Source organism: Arvicanthis niloticus, chromosome 21 (assembly GCF_011762505.2).
Source record: "Arvicanthis niloticus isolate mArvNil1 chromosome 21, mArvNil1.pat.X, whole genome shotgun sequence".
Lineage (NCBI taxonomy): Eukaryota > Metazoa > Chordata > Mammalia > Rodentia > Muridae > Arvicanthis > Arvicanthis niloticus.
The window spans coordinates 10,246,506-10,273,464 of NC_047678.1; the positions used below are offsets into that span (position 1 = coordinate 10,246,506).

The 26,959-nt window shown below is 39.7% G+C and overlaps 1 protein-coding gene and 1 non-coding gene across 8 annotated transcripts in view; one reads left to right on the forward strand and one right to left on the reverse strand.

The window, feature by feature from the left end:
* LOC117693636 (uncharacterized) overlaps positions 1–26,959 on the reverse strand; it is an 80,638-nt gene that overhangs the window by 14,009 nt on the left and 39,670 nt on the right. For 5 of the 7 annotated variants that reach the window (XM_076917376.1, XM_076917377.1, XM_076917374.1 and 2 more), the window contains 11 exons: positions 26,559–26,583; positions 23,536–23,649; positions 16,709–16,779; positions 15,970–15,994; positions 15,321–15,434; positions 9,253–9,314; positions 8,492–8,516; positions 5,754–5,867; positions 3,491–3,549; positions 2,707–2,731; positions 312–422 (listed from right to left, as the gene is read on the reverse strand). In XM_076917376.1, coding sequence (XP_076773491.1) covers positions 312–422; positions 2,707–2,731; positions 3,491–3,549; positions 5,754–5,867; positions 8,492–8,516; positions 9,253–9,314; positions 15,321–15,434; positions 15,970–15,994; positions 16,709–16,779; positions 23,536–23,649; positions 26,559–26,583 — 745 coding nt within the window. The remainder of the gene's footprint in view (positions 1–311; positions 423–2,706; positions 2,732–3,490; positions 3,550–5,753; positions 5,868–8,491; positions 8,517–9,252; positions 9,315–15,320; positions 15,435–15,969; positions 15,995–16,708; positions 16,780–23,535; positions 23,650–26,558; positions 26,584–26,959) is intronic. The other 2 variants (XM_076917378.1, XM_076917379.1) reach the window with 1 other exon arrangement.
* On the forward strand, positions 25,185–25,317 carry LOC117693884 (small nucleolar RNA SNORA17). The gene has a single exon (XR_004604483.1). It is a non-coding gene; the product is annotated as a small nucleolar RNA SNORA17 (small nucleolar RNA).

The following is a 26,959-nucleotide window of genomic DNA, read 5'->3' on the forward strand; positions in this document are numbered from 1 at the left end:
AAATGTATCACCCACATGTAGGAGTAAGTAGTACAGAGAGTGGCTCACCTAGTCCTGCCTAAATCACGTGAAGCCACACTGGATCATCCAACATGTGCCTTGCCTTTCCTCTAGTTCATGTTATTCAATGAGAGCCAAAGTGACTTTTAGATACATCTGTACTTTTTAGGGTTGTATTTCTACTGATGAGATACACATTAGCATTTTTCACTTATTAAAAAGAAGCTAAGTCTGTTCACAGTTTTATATAGAGGACACAGGATAATCAACTACTACAGGTAACTGAAGCAAATCCTCAGTATTTACAGTACCTTTTTCGTTTGCTGATGTTTCTTTGGAAGTACTTGGAGGACCTGGAGGTTCCGCCCAAGCCTGGGAAGGATGTGGGTCCTTCTTAGAAAATCTTTGTAAAAGTGAAAAAACTGAGAATACATTCACAACAGGAAGAGTTATGTTAGCTTTATGGCAGCAAATAGAAAATTAATCATGGTTGTGCATTTGTTAATATGATCTCCTTCCCTGTTTCCAGGTAGTCATCAGACTCAGAACTGTGCTTCGGGAAGGTCACCACATTTTGTGATTAAGCACTCCACAGACACCTTAGGTAATATCTACATTTATGTGACTATGATAATAGAAAGAGCAGCAGAACTTGAACGTGTTATATGGGCATGGTACCAGTTGGAAGACACATCCTTCTGAGAAACACATGAACACAATATTGTTCATACAATTCCTCTGTTCTCCATGCTGTCTCTCAAACAATATATGTTTCAGAAAGACTTCCCATGAGACTTTCAGGTTTAAAAGATGACTCTCCATGGTAAACCATAAGGAAAGGCTCATGTAGAGCAGAAATGCTCTTTGTTAAATACTAGATGTCTGTCAGAAATGATGGTTGTTAAGTACCAGAGGAACTCAGCTGGACTCTGTAACTGAATTCACAGTGAATATTCCACTAGATCCAATACAGGGAACGTGATTGTTGTTGACTTCATTTTTTATTTAATCATGGTATTTAACAGTCATGGAGAACATGTTGGTACTGCCTTTGATGAGCTGGGAAATATAGAATATTATGTGACCTCTTATTTTTCACCTTTGGGCACCATATTAGTTATAGTCTTTTCATTGTGTTCAAATTCTGACAGAAGCGGTCTGAGAGAGAGAGAGAGATGGTATCTAGAACCATGTGGCTTTCTGGATGACAAACATCCTCAGCCACTGTGTGGACACCCATATAAAGTGTAGCTGGAAGGGCAGTGTGGGACAGTAACGGGTACACTAAGTATATACCGTCCCTGCTGTGTTCTGACTCATCAAAATCCAGTTTCTAAAAACTCCTCTTCCAAGGGGCATTTGCCACAAGCCCACTCCCTACATGTGCTTTTTTAATTTTCAGAAATATCTACAATCCAAGATTAGGCTTGAAATACCTTTAAATAAAAGAATGAGTTACTGCAGTTCAGGAGAACCGTGGTTACACAAGTGTGCACACATGGGCGCATATCAGAGACAGTGGTATCAAAACTAGGACCTGTCACGTGCTAGGAACACACTAAACCAACTGGACTATACATTCTGCCCATATTAGCTCTCTGTGACAAATCCTTTTCATGTCAAAGGCCTGACTCTGAAGGCATTTTAACACATCCAGCATCCCAGCCAAACTCTTTCTATGGACCTCATAGCTGCCTATATTGTTCCACTGAGCACTCAGACTCAGCAGGCAGTATGAAGACTGACCACTAGTGATAGAAGGAATATTGGAATCAAGTTTGAGCTCACCTTCAAAGATGCATATATAGCAAAAAGAGTGATCCAGCACTGCTCAATAACCAAGCCCCAACTGGAGTTCTTAGTAGACATTGCCCATATATTGCCCATAACATGGTTCTTAAGGCTCTTGTTAATGTTGTCTGATTGGTTAAGCCTTTTCACCAGTTCTAACTGTAATGAGCCATTGTAAGTCTCTATTGTAAGTCCAGTTATCAAACACACTCAATCTATTTCTTAAATGTAGATATCTTCCTATCTTCGAACTCTCTGATCTGATCAAGCATGTGGACTTTTCCATCTACCATACTTGTGAATGTCTTTTGGGACATAAAGAGCATTACCCAGGCGTCTGCCAACTCTTGGTGCTCATCAGTGCATGGGATCTCACTAGGTTGAGTTATTGCAGAGAGATGCTAGGAAGCTGGACACTCTCACGGGGATTGCTGAACCCTTAATGTGGTAAAAAGTATTTCTTGAGCTCTATTGCTACAGAGGCTGATGGCCTAGCTCTACACTTTGGGTTATGATTCCCCCCAGCAACTGCACAAAGAAATAAATCTGTTGCACATCTGTCTGGGGAGGGTAAAACACATTTTTGTAGGTAAAATGGGTATCTTCCATTTTGAATTGACAAATTTGTCACTGGGAAGTGGATTGTGTAATGGGAGATAACTGTCTTGGGGGAAAAAACTATATAGTCACTGCCTGGTGCACAAAATCCTCCCCAAACGAAAGGCATTAGAGTTGAATGCAGTTACTGTAGACACAGGGCCATGACTGGGTACTTAGGGTATCACGTTTTACCCTTTAAACTCCCAAGTTTTACTCCCAATAGAAATCTTATATCACAGTAGTGTACCAGACAGCTAGTCTTTATATAATTCTTATCTAAAATGTGTGTTGAGAAAGAAATTCTATAATACATACAACATTTGAATCTTGTAGGCTCCACCTGTAATTGAAAGGAAAGAAAGGCTCAGGTCATGCTGAGTTCTGTCTGCATAGTTCTTTGGTTCACCATGGGACACAGCAAAGTGTAAAGTAGAATAGGAAAAAGACATAAATCGAACTTGTAGAATACTTTACATGATGATGTCATGGAAAACACAGGCTATATACTTTGTGACAAAAACTAATATGGTGCACACTTATGATGACTGAATGTGAGATCAGAGCACCTTATGCTAGTAGACCAATTTAATAACATGTTTTGTCAGATTAATCCCTTGATGGGGGACATTGCAATTATTTGCATGAATGATCATGTTTTAAATGTATTATACCCTCAGTATTCAAATATTCAATGCACGAAGCTTCCCACTACATAGTTTTGGCGAATGACTCAAACTCAATCTAGCTGACAGACTCAAGAAACAAGCAGGAGAGGACCCTTAAGGAAAAATACACATTTTAATAGATGATATGCCTGTTAACTTTTGAATAAATAGTATATAACGTTTATCTAATGAGGGACTTTTTTATTCAGATAAAAAGGTTTCTGTACACAAACCATGTTACCTGACACTGGAAGGTTTATGCTCTATTTAAGCAGGAACAAGCTCATAAAATTCTATTTCTTCCTCTTCCCTAAGGTAAATCTCTAATACCCACAATGTCACTGTTAAGTTCTGTTGTTCTAATGGGAATTTGACAGAAACATAAGATCACCAAAGTAACTTTTCTGTCTTAGAGAAAAGAAAGGCCTTCTTACCTGCACGGAGGACTCTGATGTCTTTTCTTCGTCAACTGGTGAAGGAGCCGTGGCATTCTCTGATAACATGAGGGGGACAGAAATTGACAGTCAGCTCATGGTACTGCAACCACTTATGCAGCATCTTAGCTTGGTGTAGATAAAAGTACAAGGACTTAGCACATGTGACTAGACCTAATGAAGGAGATGGCTGGGCTGCTGCTGAACTGCTTTTCCTTGAAGGTAAATTAAAGCAAAGAGAGACATAGAGAGATATGAGTAACAGAATTGCTGCATTTCCAGACAGTAGGAGCCCAACGCAGCATTAAATAATGTCTCTCATTTGCAAGATGAAATACAAGTCTTCACATGTATTCCATTTGGAGGGACCACTGTGCCTCAGTTTGCATGTGGAGGTCAGAGGACATACTGTGGGATTCCAAACTTGGACATGTACAAGATAACCCCTACATGTCAAAATGCTCAGGGAACATTGTGGAAGATGAGTGGAAAGATTATAAGAGATGGAGGGACAGGACATATGCTGCTGGATAGTGTCTTCTAGACATGAACTGGATGATAAACCCATGAAATCTCAATACAGTTGCTCAACAGGGCCTGCATCATGGCAGCTTCTACTGACCTACCACCTTAGATCAAGAGCTATAGCCAATCAATGACGAGAGAGAGAGAGAGAGAGAGAGAGAGAGAGAGAGAGAGAGAGAATGAGAATCAGTTTTATCTAGGAGTGAACCCTCCTCATAGCTTGATTTCAAATTAGCAGCACTAAACATGTAGACTCAAGAGCAACATTAAAGGCACACAAGTGTTTATGTAACAACAATAGGTATAGAAGAGGACATATTTGAAGGGAGAACATGGGATATGTTGGACTGAGGGGAAGGGGGAATAAATAAAGTAGTCACATTAAATTCTCTAACAATCAGAAGGGTAAATATAAAACAATCCTGCTTTCTCCCTTTTCCTCCTTCCCTCCTTCAATCAAGGTCTCTTGCAGATGCTGGAACCAGACTAGAAGCCAGCGAAAAGCAGAACCTTCCTTTTTCTGGCTCTGATTGTGCTGGGGTTACAAGTGTGCACAGAAATGCCCCACTGTTTTTTTTTAAATGTGTCCTGGAGATTTGAACTAAGGTACTAGTGTGCACAGCAGGTGTTCTTATGCACTGAACCATCTGCACATCCTGTCGTTTACTCTGCACAACTATTTAAAAGTGGAGGCTCATATTCAATTAAATTATCCCTCAAAGGTAAAGAATGATACAATCTTGGAAAAATGTGACTAAAAAGAGGTAAATTGTAATCATTTGTCATATGTGGAGCACGTTTTATAGCAGTATATTGCAAAGCTGATAATCTATATGTTTTATGTGTTTATAAACATACAGTTTTCTGGTCGTTATAATGTTTCTTTGTTGCGAAGTATATACTTCCGCAAGCCCCCCGCCCCCCCACCTTTTTTTGGACAAGTTGTAATGTGACCCTGCCACAGATTCCCACTTATATAACTTCCCTATTTTTATGGTCTGAAAAATAAACTATTACTTCTTTACGCTGTTTCCTTCATGGTATTCTTCAAAAATTATTTAGATAGGGAACAATTAAAACATAGCACTAGTCACTGAACCTGAAATCCTAAAGGTCTGCTAGTATCAGAGGCTGAAAGGAAGAATATTCTGGGGATAACTGGGTACAAAGGACACAATGGCACTAAAGCACAAGCAGCCCAGGCACTGTGAGCACTGTGCACCTGTAAGAGGAAAAGCGCACAAACATCCCCTCCCCCCATACTTAATGATATCTTTCTCCCACATTCTTACCTCCAAACACAGGTGGAACCTGACTATTTCTGGGGTCTTTGCCACTTCATTAAGATGAGGAATTTTGTTACCTGGTTTGACTTTAACCCTCAGTCATGAGTCATTGGATGTTTACCAAGTCATTCTTGAGAAAACTCTGCTATATTCAATTGACATCACCCGTGTAGGAGAGACAGTATTAGAGGGCAGTTCACCCAATTCCTGTCTATACCAGGGGAAACCCTACCAACTCATGGAAGATGAGCCTCAGCTTTACACAGGTTCATGCTATTGAAGGAGACACCAAACATTACATGCATTTGAAAATTCTGTAGTTGTATTTCAGTTAAAGACCTAGATATATCAGCATTGTCTACATAGGAAAATAGCCTTAAACTTCTCTATAGATTGACATATGAGACAAACTGTCAACCACTAGAGACAATTAGACAAAATTCCCACAGTACCTTTTTTATTCTGTACAGCTGTTTCAGCTGAAGAAACTTTACAGACTTCAGGTCCCATCACATCCTGAAAGGCTGTAGCTTGCTTCTGTTCAATTCTCTTTAATAGCTCAGAAACTGGGAATGCATTAAAAAGAGGAAGTTGTGTCAACTTCTTGGCAGAAAAAGAGAGGAAATTAACAATTGTTGCATGTTTGTACATTTGATCTGACTGCTTGTCCCAGGTGCAGTCATCAGAGTGAGACTGGTGTGTCAGGAAGATCACTGCATGTAGTGAACAATCAGTTAGGCAATGAATGGACATCACAGATAAAGCCTAAATATAGATGCATATGAAAACACAAAAGAAAGCCACATGACTGAGCATGCTGTGTGAGTGTGCTGCTTGATTGGCATCACGCTAACCCTTCTTAGAGCCACATGGACACAGCGACAGCCATAAAATGCCTTCAACGACCAACTCTTCACTAGGATATGAAGGTTTTCCTCTTGGTTGAGAAGGACTTCCCATGAGACTCTCTAAACTAGAACAGATCTCTTTAGTGTATACTGTAGGAAAAAGCACAGGCACTGCTGGAGAGCCCTGTGATGTCCGTGACAGGGTGGTCTGAATGTCACTATGATAGATGACCTGGAACTTAGAATTTCCTGTCTGTAACTCTGAAGGACTGGTTTATAAAGTTGTACCACCACAGCACATTTTATGCATAATAGATGATCAAACCCATGTTTTAGAAAGGGTAGGCCTATAACTGAACAATGGGTTCCAACTGAGCCACAGGCTCCCTCTAAAACTAGCTTTTCTGAAACAAAGCCCTCTGTAGCAAGCTTATATAATGTAGACCATGTAACTATATAACATGTAAACTATGTAACCTGTAAACAAGCTCACACAGACACCATGTTCACAATAAGATGCCTTCGTACTCCTAACTGCTGCCTATAAAGATCCACCAGCTCATACTGCAAAGCCTGATGCCAGCAGCTAAAGAGACCACCAGAGGGTAATATCCCCTGCTGCTCCTGTAGAGGACACAGGTCTCTTTCTGTTTCTAACACACTCAAGTCAGCTAGAGACACAAATGTCTGTAGTTTCAGTTCCGAGGAACCCAACAGCCAGTTTGAGGCTACACATGAAACACAGATGCAAATGCTGCACATATATTAAAACAGGTGAACACTCATATACCTAAAATAAAAATAAATCTAGCTTTAAAAATCAATTTCCAAAAATCTGAGTCAGCACATATATCTAGCCACGTGGTGGCTGGAGGTCCTAGAGGACATTGTCCATAAGGTGAATGGCTCTTAGTGTTCACACTAATGTTATCTACATACAAAGTCTTTTTGTTATTTTTTTTGTTATTTTGTATATGTATATACAGTACTTTTATTTTCATTCTAAGTATCTTGAATTCACAGGAGAGCGTTTTTAAGTTTTCACCCTTTCATTGAAAATAGATTCTTTTCTATAAAATGTATCCTAATTGTGTTTTCTTTTCTCTCTGCTCCCCCCAGTTCCTTGCTACCACCCTTCCCTCTGGATCCACTCCCTTTGTGACTCTCATTAGAAAAAAATAATAACAGGCTTCTAAGAGATAACAACTAAATGTGACAAAATAAACCAAAATGGAGCAAAAATATATGTACTTTTTTTTTTTAAACCAATTTCTTTTTTTGATATAATATTCACAGCGAATCCCATGTTTGTTTCTCACTGTGAATCCTCCTATATATCAACATACCTCTCCTTGTCCTCTTCCAAATAATGGCTACTGTTTTCATTACTGTTGTTACATCCTTGTGTGTGTATGTGTGTGTGTGTGTGTGTGTGTGTGTGTGTGTGTGTGTTCCTACTTACATAAATGGAGCATGCTCAGCCTGTACAATGTTATTATAGTGTTTTGTATGTATATATTTTCAGAGTTGAGCATGTGGCATTGCACAAACAATTGGTGTGCTGTTTCCTGAGGAGAATATTTTCCCACTTTTCCAGTGTTTGTGAAATGAGCCATGTATGATAAAAGCCTGTGTGAAAATCACCCAGCCCATCTTCTCATGCAGTGTCAGGCTCCTATCCTCAGAATCTGTGATCTGACTAGGAGCGTGTGGGCTTTTCTACCTCTCATGCTTGTGGATGTCTGCAGGCAGATGAAGAGCAATGCCCTGAGCTTTTGCCCACTATGGTAGTCATGCCAGTGTCTGGGCTCTCTGCATTTTTGACCTACTGAAAGATGATGCTGGAAAGATGGAATATGGGCATACTATGTCCTTGCTCCGCAAAGTGTCTCTTGATCTGCATGAAGAGACTCATCACTTACCACTGTGCTCTGATTTAGTCTTCAGTAGAGTACCACCATAAAGAAACAAATACACCACATTGGATGAAGTCTGAACTCTTATTTTGTAGGTAAAATATGTATCCTATTATGGTAATTGAATAGCTTCTCATTGGAGATCGGAATGGGTAATCTGAATGCCTATCTTGAACAAAAACAGGTTTAGACACAATCTGGTATACACCATTCCAAACTAACTACAGGTTCATAGCTGGCTCCTGTGAGTATACACAAATGCCCTCAGTGTATTTTTTAACTTAGGAAACTATTATTTTTAAAAACGAAATCCAAATTCTTCCCAAGAGGTAGTTTAGATTACAGTGTTGCATTCAAATATAAGTATACCCAACATTTACACAACTTGTTTCTACAATGTGTCTTAAGAGACTTGGCAATACATACTGCGTCTGCGCCTTCTTGCTTCCACCTAAAATTTAAAGGAGAGAAAACAGTATGCAGTGCAGGTCACATTAGTTTCTGTTCTCATGGATCTTTGAAAACTATGTCAACATGTTTTTAATGCCAATCAACATAGGCAAGTATCTACAAGTGAAAGATTATGTATTAGCACATTCTGTGATGGTAGCACAGAAGTCTGGGGTTTCTCAGTTGTGCCACGTCCCACTTTTCCTATTTTAAAGGCCACATTAACTACCACTATCTGTTTGTCCTCTGCTGACTGTTCTGTATGTGACTCTGCAACATGCTTGAGCATCTTTAGAACTGGCTTGTGGAATTAATTCCTTCTGCAATATTGTCTCAATTATTTATACTAAAGCTAACGTGGTAAGTTTTAACACGTAGCATCTGCACTGGACATATGAAGCTTCCTCCATACTGACTTTAGTGAAACATACTGCATATAAGTCAAGAAAACCTGACATGCTTGTCAACTTCTAAATGAAATCTATAAAGTTTTACCAAAAGAGGAATCTTTTTCTTTAGAACAAAAGGTCCTATCACACAGACTGTAACACTTGACACTGGGTGCTTTGGTGCTCTAGTCTATTAGACGAGGCTAGTACAATTACACGTTCCCTCGATTAAGCTAAGTCTCTTAAGGCCTAAGATAACCCTGCTCAACATGGTTGTTAAAATGGGATTTTGATGGAAAAATAAGATCACTAAAGTAACATTTCTATCTTAAAGAAAGGCCTTCTTACCGACTCCATAGTCTCTGGTGTGCTTTTTTGGTCATCTGGTGCATCTGTATTCTCCGGTATATCTAGTGGGACAGAAAGTGACAGTCAGCTCATGGTACTGCTTACAACTTATGTACCATCTTTGCTTGGTGTGGGTAAAAGTCTGTCAAGTTAGCAAATGTATGGGACTAGACCTAATGAGTAAGTTGCTTAGGTTGCTGCTAGCCTGCCTTCCTTTAAAGGCAAATTAAAGAAAGACCTGGAGATATATGAGTAACAGAAATCCTACATTTCAAGACAGGGAGAACCCAAAGTAACGTAAAAATTCATCTTTGATTGTGTCTTATGAAATTAAGTTTTCACAGGTATTTTCTTTGGTGAGACTTTTATGTTTCAGAGAACAACTTGTAGGATCTATATCTCCCCGTTTGTCATATATGTTCTGGATATTTCAATTCCAGGTTAATTCATGGCCTTGGTAGAGTCATCCATTTCCATGGGAAGGGTAACTACTTGTGCTTAGTGTGACCTAGGATACTCACATTCCCCTGGGCAATCTGCCCATCCATTCAGATCATGTAGATCCAGAGACAGGAGGAGTCTATAGTCTTGGGCTGTCTTGTGTTTGCTCTCATCTAGGACCCTTACCCCATCTCACTTCTCAGTTTCAGATCCAAGTAGGAGCCAGATTCATTTGCTTTTTGGACTAGTCGGAAACGGGACTGTTGCCACATGTCTCTGTATCTGTGAATTCCTCAAGACCCAGGTAGAAGCTGGATCTGCTATTTCTCTTGGTAAATCTGACTCCATTCCCCCTGTTCCTGCTGCCTATCCCCAGACCCAGGCCAGTAATTGCAATCATATATGCATTCGGACTTAGTGAAGCTAACCCAGAACCTTCACCCAAGTGTATAAAAATAGAAAAACTAAAATTATCCTTATTGTAAGGTGATGTTTTATGTAAGTATAGATCTCCAAAACCCCAACAGAAATAAGCAATACCTTCAGTAAAGTGCTAGAATACATATTCAACTTTAAAAATCAAAAAGTTTTGTATAAACCAATACAAAGCAAGCTGAGAAAGAGATCAAGGAAACATTTGTGTTCATTAAGGCCTCCAAAATTAAATATTTAGAAGTAAATTTTTAAAGGGAAGTGAAAGATCTCTGCAGTGAAAACTTTATATCTCTGAAGGAGACACTAGAAAATAGAAACCTCATTATGCATTAGATTGGTAGAATGAACAATGATCATCTGACCAAAGAAATTCCAATAGTCAGTGAAATAAAAATCAAAATTCATGTAACATTTCACAATTTTTTTGTATTTACAAAAGTCCTAAAATTCATGTGAAAGCACAAAAGATCCAAAGTGGCCAAAGCAATCCTGTGCAAGGGACAATGTTGGCAGGAGTAACATCCCAGATATTATGCTATATTGCAATTTTAGTAATAAAGATAGCATAGTAATGACACAAAATAGATATGTGTATCAATAAAACAGAAAATTCATGCACACAATTAAAGCTTTTCATACTTGACCATTATCCCAAATAAACACAAGACAGCATCTTCAACTAATGGTGAGGGGAAGGCTGGGAAAGAGGGAAAGCACATGTTCGGTAGTAAAATTAGAGCTTTGTCTATCACCTTGCCCCAAATCGACTCTAAATGGATCAAAGGCCTAAAAGTGAAACCTTAGAAGCCATATAAACACAGAAGTAGCACCCAAAGGCTTTCTGAATAGGACTTCATTTACTCAGTAATTAAGGCCAAAATGGATAGATATAACTCATAAAACAACAAAAAAGAGCTGAATAACGACAACAAAAATCAACTCTGAAGATGAAAATAGAAGAGACAGAATCTTTGCCAGCTGTATCTCTGCTATACCATTCATATCCAGAATATACAAAGAACTAGAAAAAGAAAGTGCTAAGTATACGAATGACCTGATCAAAAGAAGTGACAAGGATGATAAGGCCATGAAATCTCAACCATGTAGTTCCTTAAACAGGACCAGCATCAAGACAACCTCTATTGATATGCCACTGTATAACAAGAGCTGCAGGTAATCAATGGTTGTGTAGAGAGAATTTGTTTATTCTATGAGTGGGCCCCCTCATAGATTATCTAATTCCAAATTAACAGCACTAAACATATATACATAAGAGCAACATGAAATGGACTTATGTTTATGTAACAATAGTTATAATAGAAGAGGTAATATATTTGACGGGAGAACATAGGGTGAGTTGGACTGGGGAGAAGGAGGCATAGAATGATGTAAATAAAGCAGACCCAGCAAACTCAGCAGTAGCGAGTTTCACTCTGTCCCTTTTGTACTTTATTCCCTGGACTATAGCTTTGACTGCATCTCTGGAGGCCTGCAGCCACTTGGGACAACCAGATGAGATCCTCATGCCTGAATCAAGACACTGAATCAAAACCACTGAGTTTCCCAAGAAGCCCAGCAGCCATAAGGTTTGCCCCATCCCCTCTGTTCTCCATCTACCTATCCATATCCCTACCTGCAATGCCAGAGGCCTGTAGCCATCAGGAACTATGAGCTCTGCCTGTATCCCTGGAGGCCTGCTGACACTCAAACCACCAGAGGCTTGATGCCATCAGGGATGACCAGCTCTGTCAGAATCTCAGGAGGCCTATTGCCATCTGGGTCAACCAGCTCTATCTGCAATCACAGAGGCCTATTGCCATCAGGGACTATGAGACCTGACAAAACAAGGCATAACAAGATACCTAAAAGTCAGCATAAGAACACTATAACAATAAAAAAAGAAGGGCAACATGGCACCACTAAAACCCAGCAATCCTACAATAGCAAGCTATGAATATTCTAACACACGTGAAACACAAGAAAATGACCTTAAATCTAATCTAATGAAGATGGTAGAGGACTTTAAAGAAGAAACAAATAAATCTTTTAAAGAAATACACAAAAATACAATCAAACACCGAGTCCTTTAAAGAGGAAAGAAATAAAGAAATATAGGAAAATGTAATCAAACAGGAAATTAATAAAACTGGTCAAAAACTGAAAATGGAAATAGAAGCAATAAAGAAAACACAACTTAGGCAATCCTGGAACAGGAACTATGGATGCAAGTATCACCAACAGAATACAAGAGTTGGAAGAGAGAATCTCAGGCTTAGAAGACATGATAGAAGAAATTGATACACTGGTCAAAGAAAATGCTAAACCTAAAAAGATTGTGACATGAAACATCCAAGAAATTTTGGACACTATAAAAAAAACCAAACCTAAGGATAACAGGAATAGAAAAAGAAGAAGATTCCCAGTCCCAGAAAATATCTTCAACAAAATCATACATACTTCCCTAACCTAAAGAATGAGATGGCTATAAATGTACAAAGAGCTTGCAGAATTGTGGATAGCTTTGGGGCTGCTTGGAAGAAATGTGGCACTGGCCAAGGACAAGGAAATGGGCTTCAGGCAGGAATCTGACATTGGACTATGACAAGGAAGTAATTTCAGGCAGGAATCTAAATCGTAGGCTAGATCAAAGAAGTAGGGTTCCCCAATGAATATGACTTTGGGCTAGGACAGAGAAGTAGGCTCAGATATTTTGGTCATCCTGAGAAGCCCTTAGAAACAGTGATCATGGAAGTGATCACAGGACTTTGGATATTGCCTTGCTTGTTCTTTGACTATTTGTGTTTATTGTCTTGCTTGTTCCTTGACTATTTGCATCTATTGTATTGATAGTTCCTCAACCTAGAACTGACCTTAATACTTGCATGTAATTAAAGTGGTATAAAAGCAGATTGGGAAAAAATAAACCTGCCTTCAGTCTCAGAACTGACTGGGGTCATGCCTTTCACCTCTGCCTACCAGGAAATGAAATGGGCCAAATGACCTATTAAGATTCAACCATCTTTCTGGGCATGTAGGCTCCTAGAAGTTTTCTGTTCTGTCCTCTTCTCTTTCAGTGGTCTCCTGACTCTGATGAGATTATCAAGGGAGAGAAAAATTATTGGAAACAAAAGACCAGGCACATAGAAACTCAACATGAGGACTCCTTGAGCAATGTTTCATTGTTACCAGGTGGAAAGAGTATCCACACTTTGATACATTTCTAAGTACAGGTCTAGAGACAACATGGGACCCAGAGGAAGTGGCTACAGAAAGGAGATGGATGACTATGGGGCAGATGCTAGAGACACTTTGCTCAGAAACAAGAGCTCTCAAGTTTCTAGTGAGGAGACACAACACATTAACACGAGAGAGACTGCCTATAAAGGGGACCATGCCTAGTTGTACAATGATGGAATGCAGGAAAATCAGACACACTTCTGAAGACAAAGGCCTTGAACCTAGTGAAGAGGGAAGACACTGGGAAAAAACCACACTCCTCAGGTTATAAATTCATTTCCCTTCAAAGTCAAGCAGGCCAGATGATCACAGGAGAAAATGACAAATAAGGCCAACACAGAGGACAGATGCAGCCTATGGCAAGATGGCTTCCAGAAGAGCTGAACCTCATTGCTCATGGGATATGAACAGTTCTTTATGGAAATTCCCTAACTACCCTTTGCATCTTAGAGCCTGAACCAAATATTTCTTAAAAAGAGGCAATGCTGGGGCCAGAGATCAGTTCCATCCTCACTTGATAGATCAGAGGCTGTGATATGTTGATTACCTCAGTCATCCTGAATGGCAGTCCAGGTTGAGGAGCATCGGCTGGAAATGAGCTACATTTAACACCAAGCCTGTACTTAACAGGGCATTGCAGATATGGTACTTCTGTCAGAGTAAACAGCCATTTGGTAACCTAACAACTCTACTATGTTGGTCCCACATGAAGCAAAGGTTAGCAGTGAACAGAAGATCATGTACGGGCTGCTACAACTCCTGAAGGATGACAGGAAGGGACTCTGTTTCTTCAGCATCATTGGGCCTACACTGCTAGATTATTATCTACAGGATCCTGTGAGGACAGGAGAAAAACATTGTCCCTCATCAGACAGGCTGCCTCTATCCAGGTTAGTACACAAACTGAAAGGCAAAACTTCATGGACATTGTCATGGCTAATCTCAGCTGTCAGATAGATGATGCTCAGACACTGGACATGCAAGTATTAGATGATAGTATTTAGTTTAGCTGAGGGGGGAAGCTAAATAAACTCTGCTGACATTGTTGCTTAGGAAAAGATCAAGACTATGTAAAAAAGAAGAAAGTGAGCTGAAAACAGACATTTGTTCTTCTGTTTTGTTTGCTTGTTTGTTTGTTTTGAACTAGATTGTAGTTTGACTTCGTCACAAATTTCTGTCTGGTGGATAGCTTTACCCTGTTTATGGTCTGTAAGCTTAAATTTCATTGAAAAACAAACCATTCCTTTTTTAGGTTGTTTTATTTACAATATTTTGCCACAACTGGGAAAATCGGTGAGGCAGACATTCAAGTGTAGCTACCATGAGCAAAAGTTTGGACGTTAGACAGTGGCACCGCCTGAAAAGAGCAAGTGTCCTGGGAAAGCCCATCTTCAAATGACAATGCACGCTTACAGACTTTCAAACCTGCCATTTTCCTAACCTTTACTGATATCTTTCCCATGGTCTCACTCTCCAAGTCCAGTGTGTAACATGACCATTCCTAGGACCCTAGCCAGTCAGATAAAGACCAGGAATTCTGGTACTTCACTTGAATTTTACCCTCAATCATGAGACATTCTACAATTACTCCATCCAGGCACTGTGAGAGAAAGTATGAGAGGATGGTCCACCCATTCATGTCTATACCAGGGGAAGCTACAGTGACTCACAGAAGATAAGCCCCTGCTTTACAATGGTTCATGCCATTGATTAGAGTGCAAGGTGACGTTAAATGCATTTAAAATTTTGGGGTTATATTTACACTTAAGATTTTATATATATTTATAAATACACATATATGTATATGTATGATGCATATATAAATGAACATTATTCATTTGTGTATATATTCATGTGTAAATACAATATTAACTTATCTATAGATTTGCATGTGAAACAAAGTAAGTTTTAGCTACTATATATATTTGGACAAAATAATAAAATTCCCACAGTACCTTGTGTTTTTATTTCAGTTGTTTTTGTCAAAGGACCCTCAGACGCTGAAGGTCTTTTTGTGTCCTGAGTGGTTACACTTGTCTTCTGACAAATTCCTCTTAATAGGGAAAAAACTGAGAATGCAGTTATAACAGGGAGTCATGTCAGCTTATTGGCAGAAAACTCAAGAAAACTAAGAGCTACTGAGAATTTGGTTTGACTGCTTGTTCCAGGTACAGTCATCAGAGTGAGACTGGTGTGTCAGGAAGATCACTGCATGTAGTGAACAATCAGTTAGGCAATGAATGGACATCACAGGAATCACAGATAAAGCCTAAATATAGATGGATATGAAAAGACAAAAGAAAGAGCCACATGACTGAGCATGCTGTGTGAGTGTGCTGCCCGATGGGCATCACGCTAACCCTTCTTAGAGCCACATGGACACAGCTACAGCCATTACAATGCTTTCACCCACCAACTCTTCACGAGGACACAAAGACTTTCTTCTTAGTTGGTTAAGGTAATACTTAAGAGAAAAACAAACAACTGAATACAAGTTCTTCCCAGTAGGTGAGTTAGAGCACAGAGGTGTTATAGTCAAAAGGATATCCAGTGTTTACGCAATTCCTTTCTAAAATGTATCTTAAGAGATCCTATAATACATACTGTGTCTACGTTTTTTCCTCTCCTCCTGAAATTTAAAGGAAACAGTATGAGGCATAGGCCATGCTGAGTTCTGCTTGCATGGGTCTTTGGAATGCATGTCAACATGGTATGATGCCAGTGGAAATGGACAAGGGTCCTATATATGAGTATGTTCTATGAAGGTGTCACACAACAACTGGGGCTCTATAGTTTGGGCCACTTCTCACTTTTGTTGGCTTGAAGGCCAGATTATATAACACTGTTTAGTCTCTTCTGAGTAGCTCCTAAGCCACACTGCAACATGGTTAAGCATTTTATAACCTGATTGTGAGATTAATCCTTTCTACACCAGGGCCTCAATTATTTACACCAATACTCATGTCTTACCACTCAACACCCACACACTGGAAACTTCCCTCACAGTGGTCTCTGTGGAGCATACACAGACTTCATTAAAATTACAGGAACCAGAAGTGGTTGTCAACTTCTGAGTTAAACTGTACATTTTTCTAAAGAGGAACTTTTTTCTTCAGGAGAAATGGTTTCCTCATACAAACTGTGCTAAAAGACACTGCAAGCTTCTGTGTTCGGTTGTTCAATGTTCAGGAACAAGCTGGTCCGATTCCATTTCCTGTTTTTTCTAAGTAAGCCCTTTAATGCCCATGATGCACTTGTCTTCTGTTAATCAAATGATATATCCACTACAATGAAAGGGGATAATGTAACCTTTCTATAGTAGAGAAAGGAAAAGCCACCTTACCTTCGCCATCCCCACTGGTGGCTCTCCCTGTCCCCCTGCTGAAGGTGCAGCATCAGCATTTTCAGGTAGCACTGAAAGGAGAGGAAGTGACTGTCAATGCACGGTTGTTTTTAATTACCCTAAGAATCTTTGCTTGATGTGTAAAGATGTCTATGAAGCTGGTGTATGTGACTCAATCTAATCATTAAGCATGGTTTGCTTGCTGCTTATTCCAGAACTGTGGATTACATTGTTGGAAACAAAGTGTTGCAAATCAATGTGGAAGAAGAATCTTATTGTATAAAGAATAAATAAATCTTTCAAAATGTGCATTGCACTTATTCAGTTGAAGGAAACCATGGATGTGCCTCTGTGCACGTGGAGTTTAGAGGTGCTCCTTGGGTCTGGTTTTCTCCTTCCACCATGTGAGTTCTGAGGATTAGCTACAGGGAGGTCATCAGGCTTTGCTGAAGATACCATTCTGTATGCACTAATCCAACCCATCTTCTTCTAATATAATCAGCTTTATGATTAAGTATCAGAATAATGTCACTTCCTGTTTTGAAGCAGGGAACAATGGCTGCTTGTGGCTTCTTGTGGCACGTCCACAATCTACATATGCTGATTCGGCATTTATCATTAAATATGTATCCTTTCATCTATGCTAATGTAGTCATTTTACTTTGGAAATTTTAGTAGGATGAGCATCTCTGAAAAACATTTTGCCTATGTTATATGTTCATTACTCTCTAAAAGTTATCATATCCTGTATTTTTTATACTGTGCTGAGTATGTTAGTATTTTATAGGGATTTGAGGCACATGGAGAACATGTATGGGTTACAGCTCTATAGGATGTAGTGTAATCTAAGGGCTTGCTTACTTTCAGATATTGGTGCTCAGGAGGGTCTGGGGAAATTCTGAACAAATACTCAAGCAATGGCACATAATAACACAACTCTGTAAGCTATGTCTAAAGAAGTAAAGGAAGGAAGCATGCTATCACTTTCTTAAATTCACGCTATCAGAATGTAGCTAAAGTATAACACAGAAGAACAAATCATACATTCCAAAATCTTACATTCAATATTGAGTTAGCAGAACAAGCTGGGAGACAATAAATTTGAGTATATCTGACAACAATGATATAATCAACTATCAAGTACCAACATGTATGGAATTATCACATAGAAAAGAGCAAAATGAACTTCCTGTCTCAAAATCAGAGGTAGCACTAAACAGGATTCAGAATAAGAAAATATATCCTTATCTTTGGAGGGTGTGTTTTGAGACAGGGTTTCTCTGTGTCCCATTGGCACTCTGTGTTGCAACTCACTCTATAGACCCAGCTTGCCTCCAACTCCAAGATCCAGCCCTGCCTCCTGAGTGCTGGGATGCAAGGTGTGCACCATCACTGCTCAGCTTGAAAACATATCTTCAATGGGCATAGTGTACTCACCCCATCGCACAGTGTGATGCTTCATAAGTACATGTGCATATAAGATTACAGTGTGTGTGTACTGTGCCCACACCACCCGCCTCCTCTCTCATCCTGCCTCTGATTTGTCCTCCTTACTGACCAATAAAACCTTTAGTTTGTTCACATCATATACACATGCAATTTTATTTTTCATATAAAACCTAGACCTTCAAATGAAAAAAATAAAAATCCTGTCCTTGTCTTTATCGATATTAGACATTTAATGTGACAATTATATTCACTTACATCTATTTTCTACAAATGACATCATTCCATGTTCCCTGCCAGGCAGTGGCGGCACACACCTTTAATCCCAGCACTTGGGAGGCAGAAGCAGGTGGATTTCTGAGTTCGAGGCCAGCTTGGGAGTGAGTTCTACAGAGTGAACTACAGAGTGAGTTCCAGAGTGAGTTCCAGGACAGCCAGGGCTATACAGTAAAACCCTGTCTCAAAAACAAAACAACAACAACAATAATAATAATAATTCCATGTTCCTCAGTGGTTTACATGGTGTCTTAATTTAAGGTGTCCATTGCTGTGACCAAACACTATGATCATAAACAACTTGTGGAGGGAAGAGTTTATCTCAGGATAACACTCTCTCTTTACACCCCGTTCCTGGGGTAAGTCGGGGTAGGAAGTAAACAGAGCAAGAACCTGGACTCAGGAGCAGATGCAAAGGCTGTGAAGGAGTGCTGTTTGCTGGCTTGTTCACCATAGCTCACTTAGTCTGCTTCTTATAGCACCCAGTACCACCAACATAGGTGTGGCACTGCCCACAGTGAGCTGGGTCCTCATATATTAATTCTCAATGAAGAAAATGTACCAAGCTTGCCTACAGGTTAATCTGGTAGAATTGTTTTCTGAAAGAAAGTCTTCTCTTCCCAAATGTCTGGTTTATGACAAGGAAAACAAAAAACAAAACAAACAAACAAACAAAACAGTCCATAACACCTAGCTCTAGGGGAGAAGGGGATTCCCCACACCCTGTTTTAATTTTTGAAATTATAATTTAGTTACATTTTTCTCTTCACTTTTGGGGATGGATTTTAAATTAACCAAAATACAAGTAACCTGAAAATTCAAGATGCTAGGAATGCAACCTTTCATGAAGTAAACATTTCACACAGAATATTTGACATCTTAAAAATCTTTTCTGTGAATATTTCTACTAATACTAAGCTTTTTGTTGTCTGGCAACTTAATCAAGCAAAGGTTTAAATCATAACTGAAATGCTACATATATTATAAGCAGGGAAATATATGAGAAAGCCACAAGAGATCACAACTTCTGGGATTAGAATCCCAAGGACGTTTGAAATACTTGACCTTATTACAACAGTAACAAAAGTTGGTTATGAGATTGTTGCAGTTGTATATAATGTGTTTAACATAAATTTGTCATGTGTGTGTGTGTGTGTGTGTGTGTGTCTGTGTGTGTGGGTGTGTGTGGGTGGGTGGGTGCCTGTCAAGTGGAACATGAAGACATGAAGGTTAAAAGAGGGCATGGAATAACATGACCTATCAGTTTCCTTTCCTTAAAGCAGGCTCTCTCATAGAATCTGGAGCTAGGCTGACAGCCAGCAAACACCGAAATGCCTCTGCATATTGAGTGTAGGATTACAAGTATGAATATTTCTTTCCAGCTTTTTTATGTGTGGGAGGGGATTCAAACTCAGGTCTCCTGATTTCCCAGCAACTGTTCTTCCTCACAGACCCATTAACTACCCTGAAGTTGATACTATAAAGCTATTTGAGAGGGTGTGTTGATTTCATGTGCAAATCTTTCAAATAAAATCTCTATATATGGCTTCTAAGTATGTGAATGATAGTTTAATATTTTGATCATATTGTGTACATGTTTTGTGGAAATAAACTGTAAGAGACAAATTACTATTTATGTATCCATATTTATCTAAAGTTTATAATATTCTTAAGCCATGCAGTACACATGTACAGTTGACACAAATTTTAAAAGAAAATTCAAAATACAAGACATGTAAATGGGGATTTTTTTCCCACAAGGTCAATGTGAAGGACATGTACTTTAATTTGTCTTCATTGATAGCAGGCTAGAAGGACGGCTGTATCTCAGTGGGATTTCTGTCCTCTCATGCAAAACAGGGGACATGTACATGAGACGTTGCTTTGACCACAGACAGAGACAGAATGAAGCACTAAATCAAGTTCGGGACCAGATACTGCTCTAAATTGTGTCAAAGCACTGGTGATTTAAATAGGGACTGATGTGACAGCCACCTGTCAGTCATTCCTTCTTCTTATCCCTATGGTTTGGAACAACTTTTTCTGGGTTTGTTTTTCTTCTAATGTGTGTAGTGCTGTTCTGTTTATGAGAATTCTGGATGACCGTGAGTTCATCTCTGCCTTTGCTGTTCACAATAGCCATGCCATAGCTAGTCACGAGGAGCCCCTTAGCTTTGTCCACCAGACAAAGGATAAACTGCTAAGATTTGAATGTCTTCATTTCTGGGTATATTGCCCTAAGAAGGGTTTATACTCTATTCTATTAATGCTCTCATCTGCCCAGTGAGGTTGGTGAGAAAGAGATAATACAGAAAGAAAGGGGCTCTCTGGAATGAGCATGGGGGCACGCAGGAGGGTAAGCTATATTCTATGGACAGTGTATTCTCATATGCAGTATCAAGAACCAGGTAATTGGTGGGAAGAAACCTCCAGGATTCTATGAATAGTCTAGTACAGATTGTCCAGCCAATATGGCACTTGAAAAAACCAGGCGGAAACATCTGTAGAAGGATAAAGGCAAGAAGCTGTAAGGAGGGATATGAGGTGTATGAGGTTAGAAGGTGGGTCATGGGGCTCTGTAGGACATACTACACACAAGCAGGAGGCTCTGGGTGTGCAGTGAGTAACACTAATACTATCACAGTGGAGCCAAACACAGCTAAACGATGAGAAGATGCAGGAGAAGCTGACATACTTGTGATGAGCAAAGGCCTTGAGCATAATGAAGAAGCTCCAGGGAAGATACTTGCAGGAAGCACATTTCTGAGATTATGAACACATTCTCCTAAATAGGCAAGTCAGGGAAAGCTGTAACAAGTGAAAGATACAAATAGTGACAGCACTGAGGACAGACACAGCCCTATGCCCAGAGAGGTGCTAAGACAACTGATGTCCACTCACCTAGGATTCGTTAGTCCTAGGAATAGGTGTAATTTACTAGAACTCCCAAGTCCAAGTTCTGAATGTTGGAGGCCAAACCAAGAAATTCCTGAGAGGGGCCAAGGGTGCGCTAAAGTTCAGATCCCACTTCAATCACTAACTAGGTCAGAGGCTCCATGATGCAGATCAGAACACTAGGCCTGCATGTCAGTCTGAGGTGAGGAACACAAACTACATGAAGTCATCTCTTAGGGTTTTACTGCTGTGAATAGACACCATGACCAATGCAAGTCTTATAAAGGACAACATTTAACTGGGGCTGGCCTACAGCTTCAGAGGTTCAGTCCATTATCATTAAGGCGGGAACATGGCAGCATCCAGGCAGGCATGGTGCAAGAGGAGCAGGGAATTCTGTATCTTTATCTGAAGGCTGCTTCCAGGCTTCTAGGATGAGGGTCTTAAAGCCCACACCCACAGTGACACACCTACTCCAACAGGGCCACACTCTCTGATAGTGCCACTCCCTGGGCCAAGCATATACAAACCATCACAACTCATATATGGAGCCCTTGCTCCAAAGACATGGAAGCTATAGTGTTTTGACAGAATGAGAGTCATCCTGGCCTTTTAGGCACTCCACATGAAGAGGTGCTTCACAGGGAAAAGCAGAAGTGCTCTTACAGACCTGAAGAACCAGGGAGAGGACCTGCTTCTCCTGCAGCATTGGGCCTGCACTATAAGATATTTACCTACAGGTTCTTGTGAGGAAAGAAAGTTGTTTCCTACCAGATAAACTCTCTCTGATACAGGTTAATACTCAAAAGTGAAACTAACACTTTGTTGGCTCCATCATGCCTAATCTCAGCTGTCAACTAATGAGATCTGAGTCCTCCAGGCATAAACCCCTGGGGTTTATTTTGCTTAGATTAGGTCATGTTGGCAAGACCTGTTTCCTGTAGGTACAATCATTCACTTGGATGGGATCCTGGGCCATATAAGAGGAAGAAAACTCAATGGAGGACATTCACTCATTGTTCTTTGCTTCTAGGTTTTGGCTGCAATGTCACTGTCTCTTAAGTTTCTGCCTCTGTCTACTGCTTCCCAATTATGAGCTCCAAACTCAATTTCCATGGCAAAGTCAACATTTCCTTGCTAAAAATGTGTCTTAACTAGGGTTTCTATTGCTGTGAAAAGATACCACAACCATGGCAACTCTTACAAAACAAAACATTTCACTGGGGCTGGCTTACACAGTGTCAGAAGTTTAGTTCATTATCATCATGGCAGGCAAAATGGCAGCATGCAGGCAGACATGGTGCTGGAGACGGAGCTGAGACTTCTATGTCAGGATTGGCACGCAGCAAGCAGGAAGTGCTAGGTCTAGGTTGAGCATCTGAGACCTCAAGGTCCGCCTCTACATTGATGCAGTTCCTCAGCAAGGCCACACTTACTCCAAGGCCACACCTCCTAATAATGCCACTCCCTGTGAGCCAGGTATTCAATTGCAGGAGTCTATGGAACCACTCCTATTCAAGCCACTGCGGAATGGTTTTTTGTTTTGTTTGTCAGAGTATTTTGTCACTGCTTCTGGAAAAGTAGGCCCAACAAAATTTCCAAAGAGTTATAACAACAGTCACACACTTGGGTGTTGTGAGTGGCAGAGGAAGGGTGGCCTAAGTGTTCTGGGAAACATAGACTCTAAATAACAGAGCCAGAAACAAAGCACACTCAACCTTGCCACTGTTAACTATTATACATTTGAAAGAGAAAATGCACAAACATTTCAAATGTTTCTGTGTTCTTAATATTCTTTCCCACACTCTTGGTCTCCCAAGCACAAGTTATAAGATGACTCCTTCTAGGGCCGTCTCTCAATGGATCTGACTAGGTATGCCTTTATTTCATTCAAATTTCATCCTCATTCTTGAGACTTTCCACATCTGCATCATGCATGTCTGGGACAAAGTGGATGACATGTGACTCAGTTATTCATGGCTACTGCAGGTGAAGCCTGGAGTAGTCAGTCATACAAGACAAGTCTCAGCTTTCCTCTGGTTTGCCATTAGCTAATGAAAAGCAAAGATGATGGCTAGCTGCATCTTTAAGTTCTGTGGTTGTGCTTCTACTCCGCTAAATGAATTAATGTTATTCACATATTAAAAACTACAGCAAAACTTCTGCATAGAGTTACATAATTGGACAGAATTAGTTAATTCCCACAGTACCTTCCGTTGTTATCTGGGCTGTTTCTGTGAAGGCCCCAGGGAGAACTTGAGGTCTCTTCACAACGAGGGGGGCCACAGTTTTTTTTCGAGAAAATTTCTTTAAGATCGAAGAAACTGGGAATGCATTCACAGGGAGAGTTATGTCAGCAACATGGCAAACAAACAGAAGAAAATGATAATAGTTAAGTTTTTGTATATTGGATCATATTTCTTTTTAGGGAAGTCACTGTAATTAAAATGGTGCTGCAGGAATATCAGAGTTTAGTGTGCACTTAATTCTACATGACATTATGATGTAGATAAAGTCTACTGTGTTCCACATGATGTTATAGGTAATGTCTAAATTCATTCAGGTATGACAACAAAGAGGCACAACATGATTATGTAATGTTGCTATGGTGCCTGATAGGCAGCATTTAAATCCCATTCAGAGCATTATGACCCAGAGACATTCCTGCAATCCCTCTGCAATCCCATCATTGTGCCAGGAAACTAGAAATCTCATAATGACCCACAGAAACCTTTTCGGTGTTAAAGATAAATATATAGGGTTAAGTCATAACGAAAGGCACATGACTATACACGTGCTCTGGGGTGTTTGTGAAATGTGAGGACACACCCACTAGACAGGAAGGACCAAATCCTGAGCAGGAATTGACTCTGATGTAGGACAGTGCCCAGTGGTTGTTTGCTTTGTATTTTTTTCCCTATCCAGAATATTTTACAGCTTATGTAGAATACATTCTATCACTTTAAGTGAGCTTGGAATTTAAGAAGCTTATCACTTAAAACTTATATCATATCACTTTAAGTGAGTTTGGAAGGTAAGAAGTCTAGTGTTTTAATCCCTGGGTGCTGTGTTAGTTATATCCATGATGTCCTGGCCAAATTCCCTGACACAAATAACCAAATAAATAAATGTTCTGCCTTTGATCTCTGACTCAATATATAAATTTCCAAGTTGTAGAAGGACCCTGAATCAGTAAATAGAGCCTTTCTCCAGTGCCTTCACCCTGTCAGATTCCTCTCAGCCAGTGATTCTCATCACCAAGTGTGTTCACTGGTGAGGCAACTTATGCTTGTGTGTCTTCTGTGATGACTCAGCCTCTAAGTCATTCTAAATCAAGTTGTCACGTGAAGGTTGGACAAAAAAGAAAGTTCAAACTTGTATAAACCCTCAACATGAATTGAAGTGAGACAGTCTACGTGGCTACACAAGGAACGAGTGTGCATTGGGTCTGCTTGTTGTTTCCTCATCAAAATTTTTAAATGAGATATTTTCTTAATTCTTTGGGAACTCCTCAATTGAACCCACTAAGTTCAATTGGTGCTAATCATATATTCATGGGGATGTATCTATCCTGCAATTTGTTCAACATACTAAGGGCAAGATCAGTTTCTACAAACTCTCCTATCAACAGACTTTTTGGGGCCATTTTATTTTTTTTATTTATTTCTTTGTTATTATTGTTAGTATTATTATGCATTTATATTGATGATGAAGAAGGAGGAGATGGAGGAAGAGGAGAAGGAGGAAATGGAGGAAGAGGAGAAGGAGGAAGATGAGGAGGAGGAGGAGGAGGAGGAGGAGGAGGAGGACTTTAGTTTAGGCTCACTTAAAATTTATTATGAAAAAAATGGAAGATTTTTCTGCCCTGGAGGCATTGTAGATGTGACTGCTATGTCACATGTTTGTCAGTAGGTGGCAGACAAGAGAGAAATTATGTCTATACTTAATTATGTCTTGACCTATGAACGCATATTGCTGGATGCTTATACAGGACCTGCACAGAGTCTAGGAAGACAACACTGTGGCTTGAAGGGAAGAAGTTCAGAAACCCTTCTCACGCCTAAGAAGTTATTGGTACTTTAGGGTTTTTGTCTGAGAGAGGGGCAGTTTGGATTAAAGGTATTGCCCCTAGAAGGTCAACCCAAGTATCAGTGGATGCCCCTACACATGTTTAGCAGAAATTGTACTAGAAAGGTTTTTTTGAGGATATGAATTTGGGAAAAATTGAAAAGGCAGAGTGAATATGTGAACAGAGTTATAAGGAATAAATATGACAAAGCACTTTGCATAAACTTCCCAAAATTAATATAATTATATTAATGGTAAAATACAAAATACAAATGAAATGTATTACTGGAATAATAATCCAGCACAGATCAAACAAATGATGACTGCAGTTTTAGTGGACACTGTCCCTAAACTGTGAGGCTCTTTGTTCCCATTCTGGCGTTATCTAGTCAGCTAAAGATTTTCTCCAGATCTTACTGGAGTGAGTCATGGCTGTGAGAAACCCAGCTGGGATATATCCACCCCCACTTTCCCATGTACTGAATTTAATTTTCAGGCTCCGTAGCCTGAAAAGTAGCATGTGCTTCTCTACCTTTCAGGGCTGTTAATGTCTGCTGCCTGCTGCATGACACACTACCATGGACTTCTGACCTCTGCAGCAGCCAGGGTAGTGTTTGAGATCCCTATCAATTTGCCTTATGGCAGGCAGATACCAGAAGATAGAACTTTCCTATAGAGATTACTGTGCCCTTGATGGGATAAGAAGTGTCTCTTGAGATGTACAGCTAAGATGTCTCATAATTATCTCTGAACTCTGGTTCATTCATCTATGAAGGAATACAACCATATAGCCTGACCCTGTATGGCCCTGATGAAGTTTGAACACATTTTTGTAGATGAATTGTATTATGATTTCTTAATTTATAAACTTTCTACTAGAAAGTGGTTTGGATAATTAGGATCTTTTTCTTGGGCAAAAAGATTTAGACAACACCTTGGTGACAAAAACCTCTGTTAACTAAAGTATCACATTGAACACAGTGGCCACAGACACATGGCCATGATTTGTGAGTTGGAATGTCACTTTCTTTAAAAAAACACAACAACAACAAAAAACAAAAACAGCATCAGTAAGCAGCTTAGATCACAGTTGTCCATCACACAAAAGACAAAGCAGTACACAATTCTTATCTAAAACGTGTCTTAGTGATTCTATAATACTTACGACATTTGCATCTTTTGGACTCAACCTATAATTAAAAAAAAATTTTAAAGCTTAGATCATGCTGAGTAATGTCTGCTAAGGGCTTTGGTCTTTCCACTGACATATTCTAGTTGCAATCAAGATAGAAAAGAGCAGTCAACTGGAGACTATGTTAATGGGCCCATTATGTAGTGATGTGACAGAAGATCTGAAGCTCTGTACTTCATGAAAAAGACCTTTCACATGTTTTCATGCTTCAAAAGCAGATCAGGCAAACTTGTCTGGCCTCTATGGAGGATTCCCTAACCTACATCGCATACCACCTGTGGAAACTTGTATTTTTCACTAAGTAGTTTTCTGTTTCTCTGGTCTATGTAGAAATAACTTAAATGTATGCCCCAATATTTGATGTGTTGAAAGAA